The 25,098-nt window shown below is 46.8% G+C and overlaps 1 protein-coding gene across 1 annotated transcript in view; it reads left to right on the forward strand.

The window, feature by feature from the left end:
• Positions 1 to 25,098, forward strand: part of LOC311243757 (kin of IRRE-like protein 3) — a gene marked incomplete at both ends in the record, with an annotated part of 153,026 nt that overhangs the window by 46,077 nt on the left and 81,851 nt on the right. Inside the window, one exon of the mRNA XM_084333099.1 lies at positions 13,195 to 13,352. Within this exon, the coding sequence (XP_084189225.1) occupies positions 13,195 to 13,352 (158 nt within the window). The remainder of the gene's footprint in view (positions 1 to 13,194; positions 13,353 to 25,098) is intronic.

The raw sequence follows: 25,098 nt of genomic DNA on the forward strand, positions 1-25,098 counted from the left end.
GGTGGAAACGGGGGGTATCAAACCTGGCCTGCATAACAGGCCATGCAGAAAATAAAAGCTATTTATCATCTTTCATTGCTTTATCATCTTTCATTGCTTTCATCATCTTCCATTGCTTTTAGAATGGATAATTAATTAGGCTACTTTTGGCTATGCTAAGCTAATGTAGGCTACAATGTCACAGCACGTGGGAACATCCATTTGACTCCAAATGCTAAATTAGGCTAAAGTGCACTAGCACATGGAAACATTCCTCACATTCCATATTAAACTCTCAAAAGCAACCGAAATGTATATAGACCATGTTCTATCATACAGCATATCAATACAATTATAAGTACTTCTGAAATGGTTTCCTTCTAGTTTTCATTCAACAAAATTGAGCTTGGAGCTTCGCTAGCATGACTCAGGGTGAAGCTACATTGTTAGCTAGCAATACAGTTTGCCAGACGCAGTTTGCAGACGCAGCTCGTGTCGTGTGGATAACGTTGTTAGCCGATTAGCATTGAGCTAGCAATATTACACATTCGACAATGAAACAGCACAATATTGATGAAACTCACCAAAACCGTCTTTGGAAGTGGTATGTTCTTTAACAGCAACAACCTCTTCGGTTTTGTAACTGGGGGAATCTTTTATGACTGTTTGATAACTATTTCATGGTGCTACTTCATTCCGGTTCTATCAGCATTCAGCATCTGGTCATTCTCCGCTAGTCTCTAATCTCATCTGGCGCAAGGCAAGGCAAGGCGCGAACTGCTTACCTAACTAGTGTTCTGAGGTAACTTAAAGGGGCAGTGAGGCAATTCAAAGGATTTGGTCAAAACGTTGTTAACCTCACATGAATATACATATAACCAAATAACATTAACTGTTTATGTTCTTACACAATAGCATTAACTATGTATGTTCTTATTCAATGGCATTAACTATTTATGTTCTTATATAAACCTGGGTTACAATGGGTTGTTACATAGTGTCATTGTCATTGAGCATCCTGATGGCCTGGGGATAGAAGCTCTCTGTACTGGCCGTGAGACTCCGGTAGCGCTTGCCTGACCACAGCAGTTCAAAGAGGCAGTTGTTTGGGTGACTAGAGTATTTGATTATTCTCTTAGCCTTGGCCCTGCAACGCTTGTTATAAATGTCCTGGAGAGTGGGAAGCCCACCTCCAATTGTGCGCTTGGCTGAACGGGCCACTCTCTGTAGTCTGCTGCGGTCTTGTGCGGTGCTATTCCCAAACCAGGAGGTGATGTTACCAGTCAGGATGCTCTCTATTGTGCACTAGTAGAAGTTCTTGAGGATCTTCTGACTCACTTTGAACTTCCTTAGGCACCTAAGGAAGTAGAGGCGTTGCCGTGCCTTCTTCACTACACTGTCAATGTGTGTGGTCCATGTCAAGTCCTAGAATATGTGGACTCCGAGGTACTTAAAACTGCTCACGCTCTCGACCGGTGCCCCGCCGATGCTGAGGGGGCTGTAGTCCCTGGCCCCCGACCTCCTAAAGTCCACAATCATCTCTTTCGTTTTGCTGATGTTCAGGGAGAGGCTGTTCTCCCGACACTATCGCACCAGGTCCTCTACCTCTTCCAGGTAGGCCCTCTCGTCGTTTGCAGAGATCAGGCCCACCACGACTGTGTCGCCAGCAAACTTGATAATTGTGTTGTTGTTCCGCTGTACCCACACAGTCATGTGTGTACAGCGAGTAGAGGAGGGGGCTCAGAACACAGCCCTGGGGGGCCCCTGTGTTGAGAGTGATGGATGAGGAGGTGCAGTTTCCTGCTCCCACCACCTGGGGTCTTCCTGTCAGGAAGTCCAAGACCCACTGGCAGAGATCATAGTTCAAGCCCAGGTCCCTGAGATTGGCTACGAGTTTGGAGGGGACTATGGTATTGAATGCCGAGCTGTAGTCGATGAATAGCATTCTCACAACTCCTCCTATGATCTCCTCCACTCTCCCCATCCTCCCTTCTCCCTGCTACACAGTCCTCCTCCTGGTCCCTCTCCTCCGCTCTCCCTGGGGACTGCCCATAAATCAGACGGCCCATTATCTCAATAGTCCGAAATATTTACCATTGGACCGAAAGCCCATTGGTCCGACAGTCTGTTATCCGGAAAACAAAACCCATTGGTCTTTCTGTTTGCCCGATTCATTAAAAACCAATGCAAACCATGTGGCGTCTTAACACAATTATAGAAATCCACCTACATTTTTGTACTTTTCAGGCTATGGATAATACATCTTTGCAAACCAAAAGGTCGGCTACTGTGCTTAAGGGAAACCTACACAAATAGGAATGAGGACCGAGTTGTTTAAGCAAACTAAGGTTTAGACCAGGGCCCTCATTCATCAACGTGTTCTACGCACAGATCTGTGCTTACCCTGTGCGTACGATCATTTCTAAGCAAAGAGTGGGATTCATCAATTTCGATTTGAACTTGACTCCGTGCTTACATCTACGCACAGGTCAGACCAGGCGTACCTGGCGCCCAGTGGTAGAATATATTATTACAACAAGGAAATGAGCTTCTGTGCATAATAACACTGGCATGTTCTGTACGAACCGTAGTTCATTATAGTTCATTGTAAAATAGCAACAGTAGTGTAATTATGGTCAAAACCCTATAAATAGCATTTGGAATAATAGATCTTTCTCTCAGAATGAATGCAGCATGGTTTATATAGCGTTATCGGAATATACAGGGTGTAGGCTACTGACTGACTGCGCTCCGCGTAGCTTGATTGATTGATTGATTGAAAAGTTTATTAACAGCTTGCAGAATGGGTACAGTACAGTACAGCTCAGTACATACAATTGTTAATTGGGGATGCAGACCAACTTTCGTCTTGTTTACATCAGGGTCCCCCATTTTCAATTAATCATAAATCATAAAGCTCAACTCGTTATTATTCTGCGCACAGACCGCCGAAACACGGGAACGTTTTGATTATATTTAAAAGGCTTTACGTTAAACGAAACAAGTGGAATTTCGAAGCTGTAAGCAGAATAAGTCATATGAATATAGTGTTCTTCCCCCTTTTTACTGTATAAGAAAGAATAGAAAACGCATTGCAATGACACCATGCAGATAGTGGACAGACTATGTATATGATGGGATTCAAGTTCGCGTTTTTGTTGCTCATAGGCATGCTGTCAGAGTATGATATCTTAATCAAACATTCTAGAACATTTGTCGTCACAGATCATGTCCTAATAGAACATAGGCTATGGCATGGATCGTGATATTGTGTGGACTGTTATTACTGTACACCGGTACCACCCATTGTGACAACAGCCTTGTGAGTCCCGCACACAAACATGATGGAATTCAAGTTCATGTATTGAAAGGCAGGCTACATCATACATGCAGTGAGATTCATTGTTCTTGTATATGCTCTCGTATTATATTGTTTATATAGGCTACCCAATACTGACATCAAAATAGATTGTAGTATGCCTCTAGAAATCATATGCAGCAGGTAGAAAATTGACGGGAGATCCATCGCGATTTGGAATAAAATTGAGGAGAACTTTAATCCCTGGGTATTAATCAAACAACACGGGAAAAGGCAGTCATATTCCAGCGCGGTCTTTATTAGCCGACAACAAAATAGATGCCTCTAAAAATCATATAGCCAATCGAACACAACTAATAAAGGCATTCATATTACAGCACGGTTATAATGACACACAACCAACGCCAAACAGTGGTCAACGAACGGTCTTTATTAGTATTTTGAGCTGTCCAGGCAGAATTGCAGCAATGGTCTTAGGGAGCCGTTGATATCTGACATCACCGTTTACGAGTCCGCCTTTTATTTATCCCATAATACGCGATAGTGTCTTCTTGGTTCGACAGCAGTGAACAATCTTCGTGGAGTGTCTCAGAGTCCCGCTCGGGTCAGTCCATTATTTCACATCCCATGGGGGGTGTTTCCTCATTTTCATGACCATATATGGATAATCATGCACGAGCATTGACGGTAGAACAAAGTGGTATTCATCAACACGGAGGAGCATAGAGCCTGCGTACGCACCGTGTGATGAATCCCGACTTCCCTGTGCGTACACTAGTTCTACATTCCGTGCTTACGTGTGGAAATAGAAATGTTCTACGCACACTATTGATGAATGAGGGCCCAGGGGTTCTCAAACTTTTTCTTACCCGACTCCATTTTATTTTGGAATTTTGTTGGCGACCCCACATGTGTATCGCGTAATTTCAACATGGAAATAATGAATATCAAAATAAAAGCACACGTTGGAACTTGATCATGCATATTTCTTAGCAAATGAAATTACAGCACAATGTTATTAATGAAGTGAATTAATATTATCAAACGGAATTGTTTCTGTATACACATTTATAAAACGATCGAGGCATATTTAGCCAAAATATGTTGGCAGAACTTAAACTTTAAAATGCGTTCACATCCGCTTTTCAAGAATAAACAAAAACGAGACATTATTTTGAACATAGTTCCATGATATGTGGCTGCGTTGTGCTGAGAAAGGCGCAGATCCGCTTCTACTCTGAAGCGAGATCTGTATTTATTTTTTATTAATGTCAGAGCCGAGAATCCCGCTTCACAGAGGTATGTTGATGCAAACGGGACAAGCTTTCTCAGCGCAGCATTACACAGCACTGGGTAGTCGTTCCAGACTGATATCCAGGCATGCGTTGTTCATGGGACGGGGTAGCACGGTGTGCAAGCTCACTCGCTATTTGCATATCAATAGCGCCGGTCGTCAGGTGTGTTAAATACGTTCTCAGACACATTCACACCTAACTTGTTGTGAAGACGTGTTACATTCCATTCGTAGACGCAATTAGGCACTGTCTTTAGTCTGTGCCCAAGCGAGGGGACATTAAATGCGCATTCGCGGGAGCGCGCGCACGCGCCGGGAGCGCGCGTGCACGTGGTGCGTGTCACCCCAGATGATTTCAATAACGCACCACTGCTGATATCCAAAACTTTGCGAGGGCTGTTCAGTGAACTTGACTTTCAGTAGCTCGTCACAAGAAAGATCGATCAACGCCTCCTGCTCAGACAGTGGGAGGCCTGTTGCGTCATGCGCAATGAACGGATCTTGGCTCCAGTTCTTCAAATTGTCTGTGCTCTCTTTCGGGGAAATAATTCCGAAATGTATCAATGAGTCCTTCTATGTGGCTACAGATGATGGGCTTCAAATCACCGTTTAAAATTCAGGATGTTTCCAAGTGCCGCTGTAATTTACTTGGTTTAAAGCTCTCGTTAGAACGCACAAAACACTGTGGTATCGGGTAATCTTCTTGGCCAGTCCAAGTAAATCCATATGCCAAGTATTTAGGATCATAACTTCTTTTACTCCATTTCATAGTAGTCCTGATATCGCTACTACTAAATTCTGCCTCTCTCTTGCCAGCATTTGGAACACACGCATGTGACGCGCTGCCTCTGACAACAAACCTATATCCATTGCGAGTGTCCACTCCAGGTTAAATTAATCAAATCAGCTTTATATGCTTGGCCTGGAAACAGTGTTGATCACAAATATCTGAGTACACATTGACTCACAAAAGACCAGACGATATACCTGCGCAGGGCTGTCACGCACGCTTGCACATGCACGTCGCGGCACTTTGCGCTCCTCTGACTCACAAAAGACCAGACGTGGCCTCAGTGATTACAAGAGTTTTATTTGTCACGGCATACAGGTATACAGTGATTATACCTGCGCAGGATGTATGAGATGTGTATTGAAATACTGTGCCTCCGTTGATGCATGGCAAATACACACACTGAGTTGGGCTCGGGGATTTTCGCTTGATCTTTATTTATTTTTGCCAATGCGCACTGTCACCTACCCCAATGGACCTGTCTCAAACCCTGCCCCTTTTCTTGATCCTCCAATCACAACTGTCGCTTACCAAGTTTGTCCGAGGTAAGCGACAGTTGTGATTGGAGGATCAAGAAAAGAGGGCAGGGTTTGAGACAGGTCTATTTGGGCCGCGACCCGTAGTTTGAGAACCGCTGGTTTAGACCTTCGCTCTCTGTCCATGGTGCTGAAATGCATCATCATGAATGTGAGAGAGATGTAGATGGATTTGTATCGTCAAGAGAGAGAGAGAGAGAGAGAGAGAGAAAAGTAGTAGAACACGCTCACCTCACTAGACTTGACACTGGGTGCTGTAACCTCTGATACTATACATAAAAAATAGGGAAACAAGTCCAGGCTTGACTTCAGGCTGCCAATAAATGTGAAAAACCTGGAGTGCGTGCCTGGACTTGTTTCCCTATTTTTTACAAGAGAGAGAGAGAGAGAGAGAGAGAGAGAGAGAGAGAGAGAGAGAGAGAGAGAGAGAGAGAGAGAGAGAGAGAGAGAGAGAGAGAGAGAGAGAGAAATGTGTGGCTTTTTAACACCACATGGTTTGCATGTCAAAATTAACATTAAATATTAAGGGCATAAAAACCTCCTTTTTAACTATTAACGGCACTTTGGAACTATGGGTGTTGTTTTCGGGATAACAGACTATCCGTTCCAATGGGAATCTTTTTCGGCCTATTGAGCTGTCAGACTTACAGCATGGCACCCACTCCCCACACCTACCTTCTCCACACCTCCATCTTCTCCTCCATTCGTCCCTCTCCATCTCCTCCCTTCCTAATCCCACCACCCCTCTCACCGCCCACCCACTCACACTTCCTCCCAAACAATCCACCTATTTATCCCTCCTTTTTAATTTCCAGTTGGCAAGCGGCATACACTTCCTGATCTCTGCTCTCCAATCAATTCTGCTCCATTCACTGGCCTGTCTCCTGTTAGCCGTTCTGTCTGCCATGCTAATTCTGAAAGCCATCCATCACTCATAGCGAGGAGACAGGAGCCGAGGAAGAGAGGAGGGGGAAATTTGTTTGTTTGTCTTCTCACTCTCGCTCTCCCTCTCTCTCTCTCTGTCTCTCTCTCTTTCTGTCAAGCTTTGTGTGTGCGTGTGTGTGCGCGTTTTGGTGTGCGTGCCCACGCATGCACAAGCACACGGCTGAGGATCTTGTGGCTTTCAAACAGGTGTAGAGTGACAGCGCTTGAAGAGGGGTCAGTGATTTGGGCCAGTGAGTCACCTATGTCTCTTATAGACACAACATACACCAGGCTTTTTTCCCCCACCTTCGTTCTCTGTTGTCTTCTCGTTTTTTTTTTTTTTTATGATCTATCTATATATCACAAACTCCGCAAGCTGCCACACAGCCGTCGCTTTTGGGGGTGACAGGCGGCCAGCGTGAGCGCTCTGGCAAAACAGGCCGAGGGCGAGCTGGGAACATCTCATTGTCGCTCAGGACACGTCGGCGGGGGCGCCACACTGCAGCCGCTACATCACCAGCCTCCCCTCCCCTACATCTCCCAGCTCCTTCTGAGGAGAGCCTCTCTCATTCACTCACCTCCAAATTGCTTTTCTCCCTTGCCCGCGCTCCTGGAAAGCCAGTGTGTGTGAGTGTGAGTGCGAGTGTGAGTGTGTGTGCAGGATTACATCGGCTGGTTTGGAGAATGTTCCTCAGCCCCTCAGTTTGGCTGCTAATAACCTTGCAGGTCCACCATCAGCGAAGCCGGCTATTGTTGCCAGACTGAAGGGGACTTCTCAACCAATTACGGCGCCTGCCATCAACTTTCCCACAGACCGATGGAAGGTTTCTGGGCGGCGTTTGGCCAATTGAAGTGTCTCCTGGGACAGCAGGCGGCTTTATAACCCTCGGCGCTATTCTGACACCCCCCCTAGGAAGCGACACTGTTGGGTTAATTACACGTCAATATGCCTGAGTCTCATTTATGGATATCTTTGATTATACACTAAAAGTAAATGATCTCACTGGAATCCAATCCTTCTGAGGGCACTCTTTCTTTCCCTATCTCAGCGCCGAGGGTTGGGTTTATGGTCAAATACGTCTTGGGGCAGTATGGGATTGGAGGCAAGCATGAAATTAACCCTGTGTTATCTCAGACTGGATGAGGTAATGGGATTCAATTAAATTTCAGTGCTCTTAAAATGAAACACAGGGGCATTATCTATCTGGGGCGATCCACAAGCTAATGAAGATTATGACAGACAGGCTGATGGGGTTTCTCTCCAACTCTGTGGAAATGATTGCTTGGAGCGTATAAATGTGTGAAATTATCTATTTTGCATAGTGTCACTGTATGAGTGCTCAGTAAACTTTTCAGGAATTCAGAAAAAAAACACAAACTTTCAAATGTACTGGCTCACGTGAGAGAACCATGTAAACATTCATTCCAGGTAAAAAAAGAAATATTTGAAAGACCAACACTGGAGATCTGACAGTGATGATAAGAGACTGTTGTTTAACCCCCCCCCCCCCACCGAATCATTTAACCCCTTCAGTTTTTTTTTTTATATATAGTTTCTCCAAATTATATCTTGGATTTTTAGGACTCCACAGCTTTCGGTAGACAGTCGCCATCATTACATCATCATTCAGATATTCAGTTCTCAGCATCTGAAAGTGCACTCACCGGACACGGTTAATGTATGGAGAATAATAATGGAGGCATCGTTGACGTATTTGAACCTCTTGCTCTGTTCCTGCTGCTAGACTTCTTGGCCGTATAGGCCACTGTGTTCTGATTGATCTGCTATTGATTAATCTTGATCTGCAACCAAAGCTGTACTCTCTCCTGTGTATGTGTGTGTGTGTGTGTGTGTGTGTGTGTGTGTGTGTGTGTGTGTGTGTGTGTGTGTGTGTGTGTGTGTGTGTGTGTGTGTGTGTGTGTGTGTGTGTGTGTGTACGTGTGCCAGAAGCAAGGGGAGGTTGTGTGGTGAGATTACATTATCCCTGTTCACAAAGTGGTGAGGGGAAGCAGGGATTGCAGTGAGCCTGCTTTGTAATTAAAGAGGAGCGATCAATCCGAACCACCAACCGTACGACTCGCAAGAAATCCATCGCGTGGCCACAGTAAAGCGCTAATTTAGAAGCATTAGGGGCTGCCGAGTTTGCAAACAGCGCTGTAATGATGATGGCTGGCTCAGGTTCGAGGCCTGGCCTTTGTATAGCTGTCAGACCCTGCTCACCCGGAGGGAACGTGATCAGAAGAAGAAAGAGCTTGAATTATATTCACCTGTATTTACCTGTCGTGCTTGAGCTCAAAGCCTCTGGTTAGGATGTTTCTTTGTAAGCAGGCATTAGACCACTGTCCGCTTTGGTAAAAGACACAGAAGTTTGCTACCGACTAGTGTGCATCCATGCATGGCCTACCTACTCAAGACTGCCTCTCAAGTGTATTGTTTTGGTGAGAGGATCATCCCTGACTGACAAGAACTTAAACAGGTGCCTAATGAGTACAGAGTACAGACAGAGTATATTGCACCTGTACCAATGACTTAATAACTAATAAAGTCCTGACAACGTCACTCAGTTACCAGACACATGGAGGAAATTAAGAATAGGGGGGTTGTGGTCAAGCATGTCCTTCGCCTCTTTGTCTGCTTGCCGTCCACCCTCTTGATGCCTTGCTGGTGGCCCTCTTGACGACACCACCGGGAAGCACTGAGACACTCTGCAAGGCACTGCCAAGGACCCCGCTACCTCTGTGGATCCACCGTTCTATTACATGATCTTTACTGCCACTGCACAATGCACTCCAAACTTACACAATCAAATCTAAATAAAATGTATTTGTAAAGCCTGCAATCACAAGTTAATGTCCCCATCGGCTGGTCTTTAAATCTTTAAACAAGTCACGAAGAAACATCACAATAAATCAAGAAAAAAAAAACCACCATGAAATCCAAAATAAATGTAAAATAAATAAATGCAACACTCCCAGTCATACCCCAGCGAAGATGAGGGAAAAACTCACTAAAAACCTAGCAATAGGAAAAAAGCACCACAGGCAATGTGGAGGAGAGAAACCTTAGAAGGGCCGTTTAAGGGGGGATCCTCCTTCTTGGATGTCGGTGATAGTAGTGTTCCTATCGATGGGTGGAGAATAAAACCGGCGAAATAGTTGGTATGTATACTTGTAATAAAACACAAATATGTACATAGCAACTGGGGTACATAATAAAATGTTTCTTATGTACAGCTTATCTATAGAAGACAATTAAAGAGTATTACGGGTCAAGTGGAAGTCAAGGGTGGGAATAGTCTGCAAGGCCGCGCGGAGACCTTGGCGTATGTCTGTGCGTGTAGAAAGTAAAGGCAGGCCTCAGTACTGTGAGAGAGGGTTAAAAGCATCCATCTCTTTCTGTCTGAGAGCCATTGAGTTGCAAGACCAGGAACTGAAAATCCATGTTGCTCTGCGGCGTGTGTTTAATATGCGCGTCAGCATCACTGACACTCACGTACGTTACTGCTCTAAAAAAAAAAAACTTCCCAACCAAGGACTTTTTTCCCATTCAATCTGTCCCAATAGAATACGGGACTTTGACGTATGCTTCACATGCTTGACATTTAATTAATGTTCCAGCGGTGTTGAGTGAGGACCGACAGCAAGCCAATAGCGGTGGATCTCTCCAATCAATTGTCACCACGCCGTCGCTGATCCTGTCATTGTGTTCATCTTTCTTTTTCCATTGACAAACGGAGGGGCTTTTTCACGAGTCGCCCTCAATACGGTTTTCCCACAGCGCTCCCGGGCTTATTTGCATATATACGCTACAGTAGGCCTACTTCTATTCTCGGGATAAGGTAAACGAATGCAATCTTCCTGACCTTGTCTCCCAATCGCTGATGAAGGACTACAAGGTGACCATATTCTCACCGAGATTATCCCCCTTCGACTTGCTGAGATCAGCAAACTCTGTTGTCTGATCTGCGAATGCTGACCCTGGGTTCCTCCGTCTTCATCCCAACCTTTTGCATTTTAATGAACACCAGATAAAAGGGTATTGAAATTAAAGGCCGGAATAAACACTTGCATTTTAGACTCAAACACTATTCTTAGAGAGATCTAAAGAGGCAGCGATGCGTGGGTATTGTCTGTAAAATATATATCGGAGTCAGATGGGAAGTGGCAGATGTTCTCAAGTAACTAACTGTACCTAACAGACTACTGACTACTGAAGGAAAAGGCACGTGTTATGAAAACAAAACAGGAGTTTGTGGTCCACCTTGCTGACTGCGGTATTTGAGGGTTGAAGGATAACTGATTAGTAGCGGGGAGCGCGTATGCCACGTGAGAGATGTGCTTCGTACAGGGATCATTTTGTTGTCCTTACCAGATGGTAGTGTCTAGATTGCTTCGCCCTGGAAGGAAATCTTTTAATCAATTTTGAATGTCTGGGTAGAAGGAACAGTTAAGGTTTAAGCAAGGATATGTTCATGAACAACTTTCTAAGTGAAAAGTTATGGCTTTGCAGCTTGGCCAACAAGTGACGATCCCCTTCCAGATCACAGCCGATTACATTGCATTACATTGGAGATAGCAATTACCCAAGTACTATATGTGGTGCTTTTTGGGTCAAAGGGTGTAGATCTCTGAATATTTTCATGGCCAGAGTAATATTCCAAAAAGAGCTACTTTGGGGGGGAAATAAAAGAATGTCACATACCAATAAGTTTCATGTAGCAAATTAAAACTCAAATCAGATATATCTCCAATTAAAAGCACATTTCTTGATGTGATTCAATGAAACACTGTTTAAGTATAAAGTTGAGTAAAGTAGTTGAAGTATTTTGCTATACCTCCAAGCTCTCATTGTTGCCTCTATAGTACTTCTTCTTCTCTTCATACCTGACCTAATTAAATGTACAATACAGCATCTCCAATTTCCTCTCTTCCCAATCAATGCGATGTTGTTTGACAGCATAGGCATAGGCATACCCTACCCTACCCCCCCCCCCCCATCATGCCCGCTCTCGCAGGCGAATATGGCAGCTGCCAGCGGCCTTTGATTTCATCATGCCCCAGATCTGCACCGTAATGAGAGCTGAGGCCAATCAATAATTCATCAGCGTTTGAATGAAAACGGGATGATCAGCGTGTGGGTAAAAAAGAAAGAGGCCTGTCATCAGCGCTGTTTGGAGGCGCGTACGACACTGTTACACAACACTGCCTATTTCTGAGAGGTTCGAGGCGAACACGTCACCAAGCAGGACAGTATCTCGAGGTGCTGTTCACAGACTGAATTGCTTTAATTGCTGCCATGCAAAGTGCACAAACACCTGCTTTGAATGAGAGTGCCGAATGTCATTCGTGTACAGATCGGGACTTGCAAAGCATCTCTGTAGTAATCCCTGCATTATAAGATACAATAAGATAAGATAAGATAAGATAAAATATTCCTTTATTGAAATGCGGGCGTCATAGCAGCATGGGGGAGGGGAGAGGGGAGGGGAGAGGGGAGGTACAGATAAGGGCATGGTTATAGTAGAAGGCATAAACATAGGCAATACAATTATAGTAAAGATTATAGTAAAGATTAAAATAAGCAATGTAAACAATAGAATTAACATGAATATGAGAAAGTAAACAGTGTATTCAAAGGTGCATATGAGGGTACGTATGCCCTATCAGTTATATTATACGTTATAATAAATATGAATCTAGATTAAATTGGAATCTGAATAATAATACTATGAGTAAGTACAGTATACACAGGTGCAGTGAACACAAGGTGCCCTAACTGGCATGATATACATCATACGTTATACGTTATAGTCCATACAGGTTAGGTGGCAAGAGTCAGACACTTACTGCAGTGATCAGACATTCCTAGTAGTTCTCAAGTTCTGTTGCTGTTAGTTATCCGGCTGCTTATGGATTGTGTACAAGATAAACACAATGTCTTCATAAGAAGCCACTGACCTCTTTGAATAAGTGGCCGTGGATTTGAGATTTCAATTTCAATACAAAGAAGTGACACTAACGCTTGATCATATGATTTTAGTTGAAATTGTGTACACATTATGAAATAGTACCTTGAAGTAGCAATATCTGAAGCATGCGCAGTGGGCAACCTTTGTACCATGTGTAATTAGCATTCTCTACCTACCAGTATGCTACATGTATTGACATCATAACTAATGCGAGTAGGTAAGGGATATGTACAGATATATATATATATATATATAGTATCTACAGATATCATGCATTTGTATTATCTTCCCAAAACTATTATTTGCCACCATATTTCTGAGTAGCTATCAAGCCTGTCTGTCTCTGTGTCTCTGTCTCACCATCCACGTGTCTTCACCCACAGTCCCCCCCGAGGACCCAGTGATCAGCGGTGGACCAGTGGTGAGTCTGAGAGCTGGTGACCCCTTGAACCTGACCTGCCACGCAGACAACGCCAAGCCAGCCGCTTCCATCATCTGGATCCGCAATGGAGAGGTGCTGAATGGGGCCATGTACTCCAAGGTAAGAATTGAGGTGTGTGCCATACATGGGAGCATGGGAGGGGATGGGGAAGCAGTGGGGAGGGTCTAAGTGGTGGCTGTTGGAGGGCATGTGGAAAACAATGCAAATGCTGTTTTTTAAGATAGTTATATATCGTATAGCATCGCGTCCCGCTCTGAGCCTTACGAGATACTCATATCTCCTGTGATACCTAATGTATCTCCCACGAACAAAAACACATGCACCCCACCTGTATGGGGCCCCGCCCCTTATGGTGGCCACCGCCCATATAACCATGACCCTGGTCATGAAACACCCTTCCTCTATTTTCGTCCCAGCGTGTTGGATGCGTGCACCATACGAGCTAGCGGAATGAAAAGATTAAGGAAGATTAATAATGTTGGAAGCTTACCGGAGGTTGCTGGCCCCTGGCATCTTCGACGCATGTTTTCGGCGACGCGACGGGCCTGTGATGTTCCTCGTTTGATGACTGCACATCGAGGTTCAGCTGTACAAGGCTGGCTGTCGGGCCAGCTTGTACTCAGGTAGGCCCTGTGTCTTCAGGCATGGGTATTAGTGTTAGTAATGCTGGTTTGTGTTGTTAACACAACCTTGTTGTGTGTTGGCGCCAGGGGCAAGATGGTTTGGTGAACGTTCTCTGCAGGGAACGGTTTCCAAGCTGTCTTGGGCGTGCTGCGAAAACATCTAAAGCTATGCTAACATGCTATCGCTACTGCCGCATGCTATCACTACTGCTAATTGCTATGCTGTTTTAATGTCTCCGCCGTGAGATGTTGTCACTCTCCCGCCTCTTGCCCGGTTCATCAATGAAGGTCAGTCGGTAGCTGTTGTGGGGTTTTGAGTTCTATTTACCTTTTTCGGGTAAATGGGTTGACAACGGGGTAGGTCGTGGCTAGGTTCTAGCCAGGTATTACCTTGTGTTCCGGCGGGGTTTGTTGAACGGTGTTCCCATCTGGGTTGGCGTCGGGTAGTGGGGCTATGGGTCCAGCCGACATGGTAAACATGTTGCGTGTCTGTGCACAGGCAATTGTTGTCTTGGGTTCCACATTGCCTGGCGTTAGGCTGCAGTAGTATAAGGGCAGGGCCGCTTGGGAGAAATGTGAGGCCCTGTGCGTTTTTAGACGCGAGGCCCCCCATCTCCTGGGGCGGCCCTGTGTAGGGGGCTATTGTTTCATTTTGTCACTCTGCTATGAGAAGGTCTGTCTTGCTACAGCTTTCTCTCCTCTCAAACCATTCATACTGACGGTCAATCGGTATACTGGGGGAGTAGTGCGGGGGGGGGGCTTTGTTTACCTTTTTTGGTAAATGGGCTAAACTAGGGCTGGTGTTCTGTTGTGAATATTTTGAATGAAGACGGGTCTGGTCCGTCTCCCCTTAAACTTTGTGTGTATGGGTTTGCTCATTCTACAGTTTTTGTGGTTTAGCTCTTTTATTCATTTAACCTTTTCATGGTCCACACCACAGTGGAGGGTGCTGTTTGCAATCACCACTGGTGCTCCATGTTAACGTCAGTCCTTTGTTTTTGATATATTGAAACAATGCCCCGCCCGGCCGACACCATGGGTCGGCCTGGCGAGTGGCTGGTGGGCTGTTAAGGCTTGTACCGCCACGGTATGGAATTGGCAACGATTAGAACTGTGTTCGAATTGGTGTTTTTTCTATTACAGAAATGGTGTCTGGTGGAGGGGCCTTGAGGGCCGGCCGACGTCGACACATCGCGCACGGTGTTGGTAAACCACTCCGTCGAGGATGTTGACGTTATTAGCTTTGACCCAGCCGCAAGCTATAACCGCTCAGGGTTCCCCTCTCCGCAGGGGATTTTGGTCTTCTGCTGGAGCGCGGGCGGTATTGTCCTAGGCCCTACACCGCCTCACACCGCGCAGCCAGAAGAAGAGAGAGCACGGCCTCGTCAGCGGCGATGACGGGGCCCTCGACAGGCGGCCATGTTTCCCCCGCCAGTGGTGCCCTGGTTGGAGAATCGACAGGGTATCGCGAGGCCGACAGTCTTGGCGGCCGAGGGATCGGCCATTTTGGGTGATTTCGGTGTTGGTAAACCACTCCGTCGTCATTTTGCCGCGAGCAGCCCGCTCCCCGTTCAATCCTCTCTCTGGTATCCCCAGAAGCGGGGCTCTGAGCGTTCTCTTTTGGCTGCGGGCCGCGAACCTTCATTGAAGCGTATGCGGCCCCATTCTTCGCTTCTCATGGAGACAGGGGCTGACACCCAGTTGATGGCTGAGCCTGGGTCTGTCCGTGAGAATGTTGTGCTGTCAAGCGGCTCCCACACCTTGAACTGTGTTGGTTGAGCCTGGTGTTACGTCTGTCAACTTAAGTGTTGTCAGCAGGGGGGCTCGAAACCTTTTGAGGCACACAGTGCAGGCTTCCCCGGCCTCGCCTTCGCCAGGCCAGGTATCATGTTGGTGCTCCCACTCCTGGAATATTGGCAAGTGGTCGCAGCTCACATGGTTTGGGGTGGTAGTGATATCACTGCAGGGCTACGGTGTGTAGGAACCCATGGGGGCCTTACACCTTGCATGTCCGGCTGCAGAACGACTCCTTCAGCATGTTCTGGAGGGGTGTTCAGTGGGGGGGCTTTTTTGATCGGAAGCCCCCCGTATCAGACAGGCCCTTTTTCTGTCGGGGTTCCCCCTTGGGTGCGATTGCCTCGTGGGTGGTGTCAGGGTCAGGTGTTCCGACACGGAACGCGCTCCTCGCACGATTCCAGGGTTGTCTTCGCACAGCGGGGGGGACCGGGCCAACTATCTACAGTTCCTGGCGGACCTGCGCCACGTGACGGCGGGTGCGTTGGGAGTGTCGTCACATATGACTACGGCAGTACCATATGTCGAGGTAGATGGAGAGAATGGTGAGGCGGGGACTTGTGTTTACACAACCCCACCCGTTTTCAGGTTTGGTACAGACCCTGTTGTCGGGGTCTCCAGCAGGGACAGCTCTGGTCGACGAGATCCAATCTCTGTGGACGAAGCAAGCCATCGTCGTGCCGTTCTCCTCCCGGTGTTCTCTGCCCGAGAAGTCGGGAGGGAGGGGTGTAAGACCCAGGCTGGACCTGTCCCATGGGAAGGTTCAGCATTTTTTGGATCGTCTCCTACCTGTTGAACACTGTCAGGTGGGGGTCTGGTTCTCCTCCATAGACCTGTAGGATGCGTATGCGCATCCCCGATCTTCCATCCTAGGGCTTACCTACGCTTCCTTTGCAGGGTTAGCGTATGAGTACCAGAGGCTGCCGTTCGGTTTTCTCTGGCTCCCCGCATCTTCACCAAGTGCGTGGAGGCCGCACTGGGGCCTCTGCGTCATCCGGGGTTACGGAGTGTTCTGCCCTGATGACGTTCTGGTCCTTCGCGGTCAAGGTGGATCGTCAGGTCTCGTACCAGGCAGGTCTCTACCAGCCTGGGGTTGCTGTACACTGGATGTAGAGTATTCCTCTTCCCAGTCAACGGTTGGAGGGCTATGGGCATCCATCTCGGAGCGTGTTGTCAACACGCTCGGGAGGTTCCGTCCTAGGACGGTTACGGCGCTGTCTCACGTCGCGTTTTCACCGACGCCTCCCTCGCTGGTGATGCGTCGGGCCAACGCAGTAGGGGGCAGCTGGCAAACCATGCTGCCCGGTCTGCGCTACGTTCAATGTGTTGGTGTTGAAAGCGGTCCTTCTGGTCCACAAATGGTGTTGATCAGGACGGACGATACGACGTCAGTGTCGTGTATCGACAGACAGGGAGGAGTACGCTCCCCCTGTCTGCACCAGGCGGCGGGCGGCTGGCTATGGGCGTCCTCCATCTGCGCGGCCTAAGGGCTCCCCACATCCCCGGCAGGGAGAATGTGGGTGCAGGTGTACTGTCGCGGGGCGGCCCTCATCCTGACGGGTGAGGATTGCGTCTGGACATGGCCAGGCAGGTCTGGGACCGATGCCGTGCCGCCAGGGATTCTTCCCCATACATCTGTTAGGTCAGTTGTTGGGACGGGTACGTTGAGGGGCGCAGGTTCTTGATCCTGATGGTGTTACCATCTGGACTGCACATGCTCCCTCCACTGTCGCGCTTACGCGGGCAGATGACGTATGTTCCAAGTGTGGTGTAAGGCGGGGGGCCTGGACTCAGTCTCCTGCCCCCTGGTTGCTGTCCTTAGTTACCTCCAGTCTCTCCTTGATAGACTGTCGGCTTCGACGGTGAGGGTATATGCAGCAGCTATATCCTCCTATCATGAGGGGTTTGAGGGGATGTCTTGTTCAGCCACCCTCTTGTGAAGCGTTTCCTGCTTGGCGCTCGACGCGTTAAGCCGGTGCAACGCTCCTTGGCTCCGACTTGGGATCTTCAATTGGTCCTCGGTCGGTTGTCCTTGGCCCCGTTTGAGCCGCTCGAGCGGGCGCCGTTGGGACAGCTGTCCTTCAGGACCGCGTTCCTTCTGGCTGTCACTTCCGCTAAACGCGTAGGTGAGCTCTGTGCTCTCTCGGTACATCCAGAGTGCCTGTCTTTTCGGACCGATTGCGGTGTCACTCTGCGACCTAATCCTGCTTTCGTGCCTGAGAATATCCGGAGTTCCTTCCGCTCCCGGGATATTGTGGTTCAGGCGTTTCGTCCTCCTCCTCACACTGGTGAGTTAGATGCGGGCCTTCACCTGTCATGTCCAGTCCGTGCTTGGGGATTTACCTCAGCCGTACTCAGGATTTCAGGGTTACCGACCAGCTTTTTGTCTGTTACGGTGGGGCTCGTGCTGGTAAGGCACTGTCGGAGCAGCGCCTGTCCCATTGGTTGTGCGAGGGTGTTACCCTCTGCTACACGCTGGCTGGGCAGGATCCCCCTGGGGGCGTCAGGGCGCACTCCACTCGTGGGGTGGCTGCCTCTGCCGCTCTCCTGGGTGGGGCCTCGGTGGAGGCCATCTGTGCTGCAGCTTCATGGTCCTCCCCGGGCTCCTTTGTAAGGTTTTTCCTCATGGACATGACCGGGGGTTCTGTCTCCCAGGCGGTTCTGGGGTCTGTGGCCTTTCCTGCTTTCCGTCCTTTGGTCGGGTAGCAGGAGTGTATGGGTATGGGCCGCAGTGTGTTGAGTCACACGTGGTTCCGCCTGTACGGTGTGTTCAAGGGGTTCTGGCTCCCTCTTGTTCGCATTCAGGTGGAGTTGACTGCGCCCCCCCTTCGTTAGGAAGGATGGGGTGACAGGGCTCCCCGCACCCCTTGATGTGGGCTTACGGGTCCTCAGGGGGTACATCTGTCGGGTCTCGCGCCCGCTCTTCCCCATTATCTCGTAAGGCTCAGAGCGGGACGCGATGCTATACGATATATAACGATAGGTTATGTAGATAACCTAGTTATATTAGTATAGGCTAAGCGTCCCGCTCTGCGCGCCCTGAGTTCCCTCTTGAGGGATCTTTTCCTGGGACGGGTTTTGGCGAGGAAGGGTGTTTCATGACCAGGGTCATGGTTATATGGGCGGTGGCCACCATAAGGGGCGGGGCCCCATACAGGTGGGGTGCATGTGTTTTTGTTCGTGGGAGATACATTAGGTATCACAGGAGATATGAGTATCTCGTAAGGCTCAGAGCGGGACGCTTAGCCTATACTAATATAACTAGGTTATCTACATAACCTATCGTTTTTTATACTGGTTTTAACGGACAACGTAAGCCACGCACCAATATATTTAACCTACTATGCTAATATGCTTATACTACTATGCACTCAAGACTGTAGCACCCAAGTTCGACACTGTTTGACGAACAATCTTACCCTTAGCTGCCAAAGTTGTACAGTTCCTGCCGACTTGTTGTACAGAACTTAAGTTGGTAAATTACTAAATGTAAATATAAATTATCTACACAGTGTACAAGTCATTAGGGAGACCCTCCTAAACCGAGTTTAGGGTCTTTCTGCATCAATGTCTAAGTTATATCAAGGCTAAAACGAATCCCTCCTCATGGCCGAGGTGACTTTTAACAAGTGAAATCGGTAAAGGATCATATCTTTCTCCTGGATTCACCTGTCTATCTCTTAGAGGGAGCGGGTGTTCCTAATGCTTCGTTATACAGTCAGCATAAATGTTTATGACTTGTGTAAAGTGTCGTGTCACATTGTGACTTGTTTAAAGAGTTGTGTCACGTTGTAATAAATATGTTGTTGTATGTCATTATATTCTTTCCTTTTGTCCCTGTGAAGAGCTGCTTTGAGAGCACTAGCCAGCCATCAGATGGTGCCTCCAGCGCCCGGCCTGCTCCATGTTGCGTTTAGGATCTCCAAAAATGTGTTTGTCCTCTTTTTCCCAGTTAATTAACACATCAACTTCGATAAGCAGATGGCGAGACATGATGAGTGTCAGCTCCCACACTGTCTCTCTCTATTGTCTGCTCGCCTGCCTTGGCACCGTGTATCCTTCCACAACTTTCCGACCTATAATTACATCTGCTATATGACTTCTGGCTCTAAGATTGTGTCTGCGTGACCCTTTTTTATGGCACAGTACGAGAGTTATTGACAGAGATTTATATTGCCAACCTCGTAGATGATGGCACAACAACACACTATAGCCCACAACTATACCCGGTCCAGGCTGGCTAACTCTATGGACCCTCTAGTGATATTAGCTAATCATGTAATCAACACCACCACGTTCTATTTCAGTTTTAAGTGAGTGACCAAGCACTACTACACTACAACTACACTACTACTATTACTACAACCTGTATTACTACTATGGGCCCTAACAAAGTGAGGCACACACCGGGGACACACAGGACGCAGACGCGCCGTGAACTGTCAATTCTGGAGTGAGCAGGAGTCTGGCTGTTCACACCAGAGATGGTGATACATGCCTTTGTCACCACTCGCCTCGACTACTGCAATGCCCTCTACACAGGCATCGACAAATCCCTGCTTCGCCACCTACAACTGGTGCAGAACGCAGCCGCGCGCCTCCTCACCAAAACAAAAAAACATGAGCACATCAGCCCAGTTTTGGCCTCGCTCCACTGGCTACCTGTTCGTTTTAGAATAGATTTTAAATTAGCCCCCCCCCCCCCCCACGATCCCTCAGATCAGCTGACCAGCTGCTATTGGTGGTGCCTAGAACTAGGCTCAAGACTAGGGGAGACAGAGCCTTCTCCACCGCAGCGCCTAGATTGTGGAACAGCCTCCCCCTCAGTGTACGGGCCGCCCAGACCGTGCAGGCTTTTAAATCACTACCTGTTTTTATTACTTTCATTGCTTTACTGGGTTTTTTATTTTATATCTTGCATCGTATTATTTTGTTTTTATCAACCTGCCTGTGAAGCACTTTGGTGCCAGCTGCCGCTGCCTGGAAATGTGCTATATAAATAAAATTTACTTGACTTGACCAGAAGAGCAGGAGGCTGGCTGTTCACACCAGAAGAGCAGGAGTCTGGTTGTTCACACCAGAAGCCATTTCTCTGTGCCAGTCAAGAGGAGATTGTGCTCCTCTGCTCCAATCACACATAGAGGCCCTCATGGCTCGCAGAGAAAATAGACTAGACGCTGAAACTGAAATTGAAGTTTACGAGCCAATTATCACTGAAGATCGTGAACAGTCCGATCTGTTAAGACGTGCGGCAAAGGTAAACTGGCTGCCGGTGTCCGGTGTGTCTTTGGTGTACGTGAGTTTAGGGTTTAAGTTGTAAAACATGGATTTAGGACCCAGGGCATATTCCTGCCCCTAAAACACTGTTTTCCCTCCACTTCTCTGCGCTTGTCTCATCCCATTATCTGCTTTTTTTTTTCAAAGACCAGATAAATGGCATTGATTGGGCTTTGATACGGCACCAGGCCCATTTGAATAAAGCGTTTGCCGAAGGCGCCGCTCGCTAATGGCGGTCACAGGACGTGCTTCCCGCGTTCACTTCCTCTCCGGAGTGAAGGAACGTGGGGATAGTCTGTCCTGCGCGGCATCAGCTGATGGATGACTCAGTGCTACACTGAGCCCAGACACTTCCACACTCTCCCTTCTTCATTGGCGGGCCATTAAAAAGCAATGGGCACAATTAAAAACGGTGAGTCTTTTTTGGGGGTCGGAGGGGGAACGAGCACTGTGGAGACATAATCATCCGTGCGGGCGGTCTCCTCACGTACCCGGCATTTGATGAGGGCTAATTGTGAGCAGATGTGGAGGAGTCGTTGTCGCATAATGGTGTCATATCTCTGCACTGTAAAAAAGAAAAAAGAAAAAAAGAAAAGTTTCAACTTAAATCACTAAGTTGTCTCAAGTTGTCTCAATGATTTTATTTAAATAATTTTTCTTTTATTTTCTTTTATTTGGTTCACTGTTTTTAACTGCCGTCTGTTAGTCATTTATTTTAAATTTTTCTATATGTTATGCTGTAGTGTAAAGCACCCTGTGCATTCCTGCTGTGAAGGGTGCTATATAAATAAAGGTCATTCATTAATTCAGTTGCTGCTGGCTACTAAAGACTTAGGATGGGTCTAATGCAAAGGACAGATTTCCCCAAGGATCTTAATGAAGGTACAACTTAAAGGCCAACTTGCAGGTTAAACCCTATTCTGCAATTATGGGTAGTTTACATCATTGGTATCTAATTTAATTATAATTTTTTTTCCATTTGACGCCGGAAATGCCACTCAGAAAGGGTTAAAAAAGGTCCATGCACGAATAACATGCACGGAGCAAGTCAAAAAGCTTATCAGACGCTAGCACGGCCGTGTCGTCACTTCAGGCAACTTATGCCTTATGCCCGTCCGGGTCATAGTACTACTGGCTATATGGCGCTGGCTAACATTAGCATTATGTCTACTGTCGTGAACCATTTTAGATCGGGGCATGTAGAGGAGTTTGGGGAACGAGTACAATCATGTGCAGGTCCTCTTCTCAGACCTGTGGGGCAAAGCACTGCACACACATCATGCAAGCTACACGTCGCGGCATGTTGATAGCACAATAGTAGCCTACTCGGTGCATCACAGTCAGTGACTATGATGCACCGAGTGGGCTACTATTGTGCTATCAACATGCCGCGACGTGTAGCTTGTTAGCCGGCATGAATGCCCGATTTAAAATGGTTCTCTCCTATCGTGGTAGCCAGTTTCGACTGGCTACCACGATAGCTATGAGCTAACTAACGTTACAAGCTCAAACACCTTATAACTACTACTATTGTCGTGTCCATAAGTTCCCTGGCAGAATACTTGTGAGGACAAAGGTATACAAAGAGGAGAGAACCATTTTAAAATCAGGCATTCATGCCGGCTAACAAGCTACACGTTGCGGCATGTTGATAGCACAATAGCTACCAAGCTAAGCTAAGCTACGTTAGCTTCTAACGGTGTATACACAATATGTACAACGACACAATGATTTACATTATTACAAATATGGTAACGTGGTTGTGGCTTTTACAAATAGTGGTTAGCTTTAGAGATGAATGGCTATGATCACGGAGCAATAGTGTTAGGTGAAACAGATACATTTTCATTCATCACTCCACGGCTAGTAGTAGCAAGGTTCTCTGCTTCCTGCCACTAGCTGTGTGTGACTCTCAGAGCCCCTCGCTGCCCTGCACCTGATGTGACGTCAGCATTAAGATGAGACACGCACGTTATTGATCCATGGATTAAAATATGCATGTGCGTGGAGCTTGTGGTTTGGTCGACAAAATGTTTGATAAAAACGCTATGAAAGTCAGCGTTGGCCTAGTCACATTGTTTATTGAACAAAAATACAACCTGCAAGTTGGCCTTTAACTTACAGGGAGCAGCCACAGTGATTCAACACAAAACATAGACAAGACAGAAGGTATTGCTGTCCATTAGAACCTAGGTAAGATATTGTTTTTGCAGAAACAACCTTCATGGTCATACAGTATTAATCTGTTCCAAAGGTTCACCCCCTCCCAACTTTTGCTTTCCATCAAAACGGTTACAAACCTGGCAGAGTCTGACTTGTCAGACCCTGACCAACAAAGAGATACTCCTCATTGCAAAATTATTCAACACAAATGTAGATTGACAGCCACACCGGGCCTTAACCTAGAGGCTAAGTGAGTTTAGGGTTTAAGATTCATACATGTGCGTGATGTTTCTGTGCAAGAAGGTACAATCATAGGGTTAAAACAGGTCCAATCTGTTAACACTTTGCCGCCCAACCACGAGTTAACTCGTGTTTCGATTCCACCCGTTGAGGACTAGAGCCACAAGTTAACTCGTGGCAAGTTGTTATTGTTTTATTCCATATTAATAAATGGATCAAGGTCCCCGATCGGCTCTGCAGATTTACCCGCCAGATTTAAATCGGCGACATGCAATACCGACCAGATCCTCTTAGGGGCGCCATCGCTCCACTGCAGTATCATTGAGGCCGAATGGGAAAATATTTTTTTTTACTGTCTGGGGCGTTTCATATGAGCCTCGATCCCAGCCGTCCATCTTTGATCATGTTACCGAACGCAGATTTCAGCCTGGAATAATGGGATTTATGATCAGCCAATGGACATATCGATCTACCAGATTCCGATGACTAATGACGAAATGCTGCCGGCGATCACATGGGCTGACGGTAGGATACTATTCACCCAAAATAAAGCCGGATTAGACATTGTTGTAACACGCAAGCGATCGATCAGTGAAAATGGCTACTTGAACGCACACTGTATTGCTAATCAATACTACTAATCGGCGTCCCCCGCCGCCCCCATTTCATCCATGGATGCTCTGTAATAGTCCGGATGCTACGCAGTTTGTTTTATTTCATTCGTATATATACACAACAGAAATGGCGTTTGATATAACGTGACTAGCCTTTAGCCTCATATCTAGCTTCCCAGAAAAAAGACGAGACAAAAACTGCGATAAAGCTTATATTCACGACGCTATAAAATGACAACCAACTGATGGATTTTTATTTTCTTTAAGCCATTATGAAGGCACGGTTTATGCACTCAAGTGACAATGAGAATGGACAGATAGCAATAATATAAAGTATATATATAGCTGTTAGAAAGTACATCGGTTTGTTGACAAAGCGTTGTCCTCCAGCCACATATTACACTGCAAGCCGTGGTCGTCAATGTGTTAAGGGAGCTATGGGCGGCTGTTGATTTTGGGCAGAACTTCAGAATCAGAATCAGAACGCATTGGGATGCCTCCAAAGCCATGCCCTGCTCGGTAGCTAGCAGGCAGCTACAGTATGTGTTAGCAGCTTTGTGTATGCATGCATGTCACTATAGAGGGTTAGATAGACAGCTTGCTCATTCCAATCATTTGACTTGGTCGTTCGTTTGATTGGATGTCGTTATTTTAGCTCCTGGTCCTTGCTACATTTTAGTGTTAAATGTCTTATTTTGTTGAGTACTATTGATTACTGTGGAGATGTAATAAGAAAAAGAAAATGTTGGCAAAAATCGGCGGCCGCCTGTTGATCTTTTAACACTGGTGCCGAAAGGAAACTGGCTGCTCTTCTCCGGCACTTTGCGGCTCTTTGTGGCACTTTGCGGCACTTTGCGGCGCTTTGGCATCCAGTGACACCAAGAACATCAAAGAAGATAAGTTCCCTCTCACAATTTACTACCCACTCGTCCCCATAAACGTTCAAAGGTGTTGCGTTATCTAAATTGTATTATCTTTCTCCCGACCTTCATCTTGGCAAAGTTGAAGTCTATATAATTAGTGAGATTTCTTTTTAATAGTAATGTTGCACCAAGTAATGGCATAGGGGGGGTCTTCACAGAAGAGGTAACAAGCCTAATTAACGTCTGAGTGCATATTAGACATGTCAGATTC

The sequence above is a fragment of the Notolepis coatsorum genome, assembly GCF_963971535.1.
Source record: "Notolepis coatsorum genome assembly, chromosome: 1".
Taxonomy (NCBI): Eukaryota; Metazoa; Chordata; class Actinopteri; order Aulopiformes; family Paralepididae; genus Notolepis; species Notolepis coatsorum.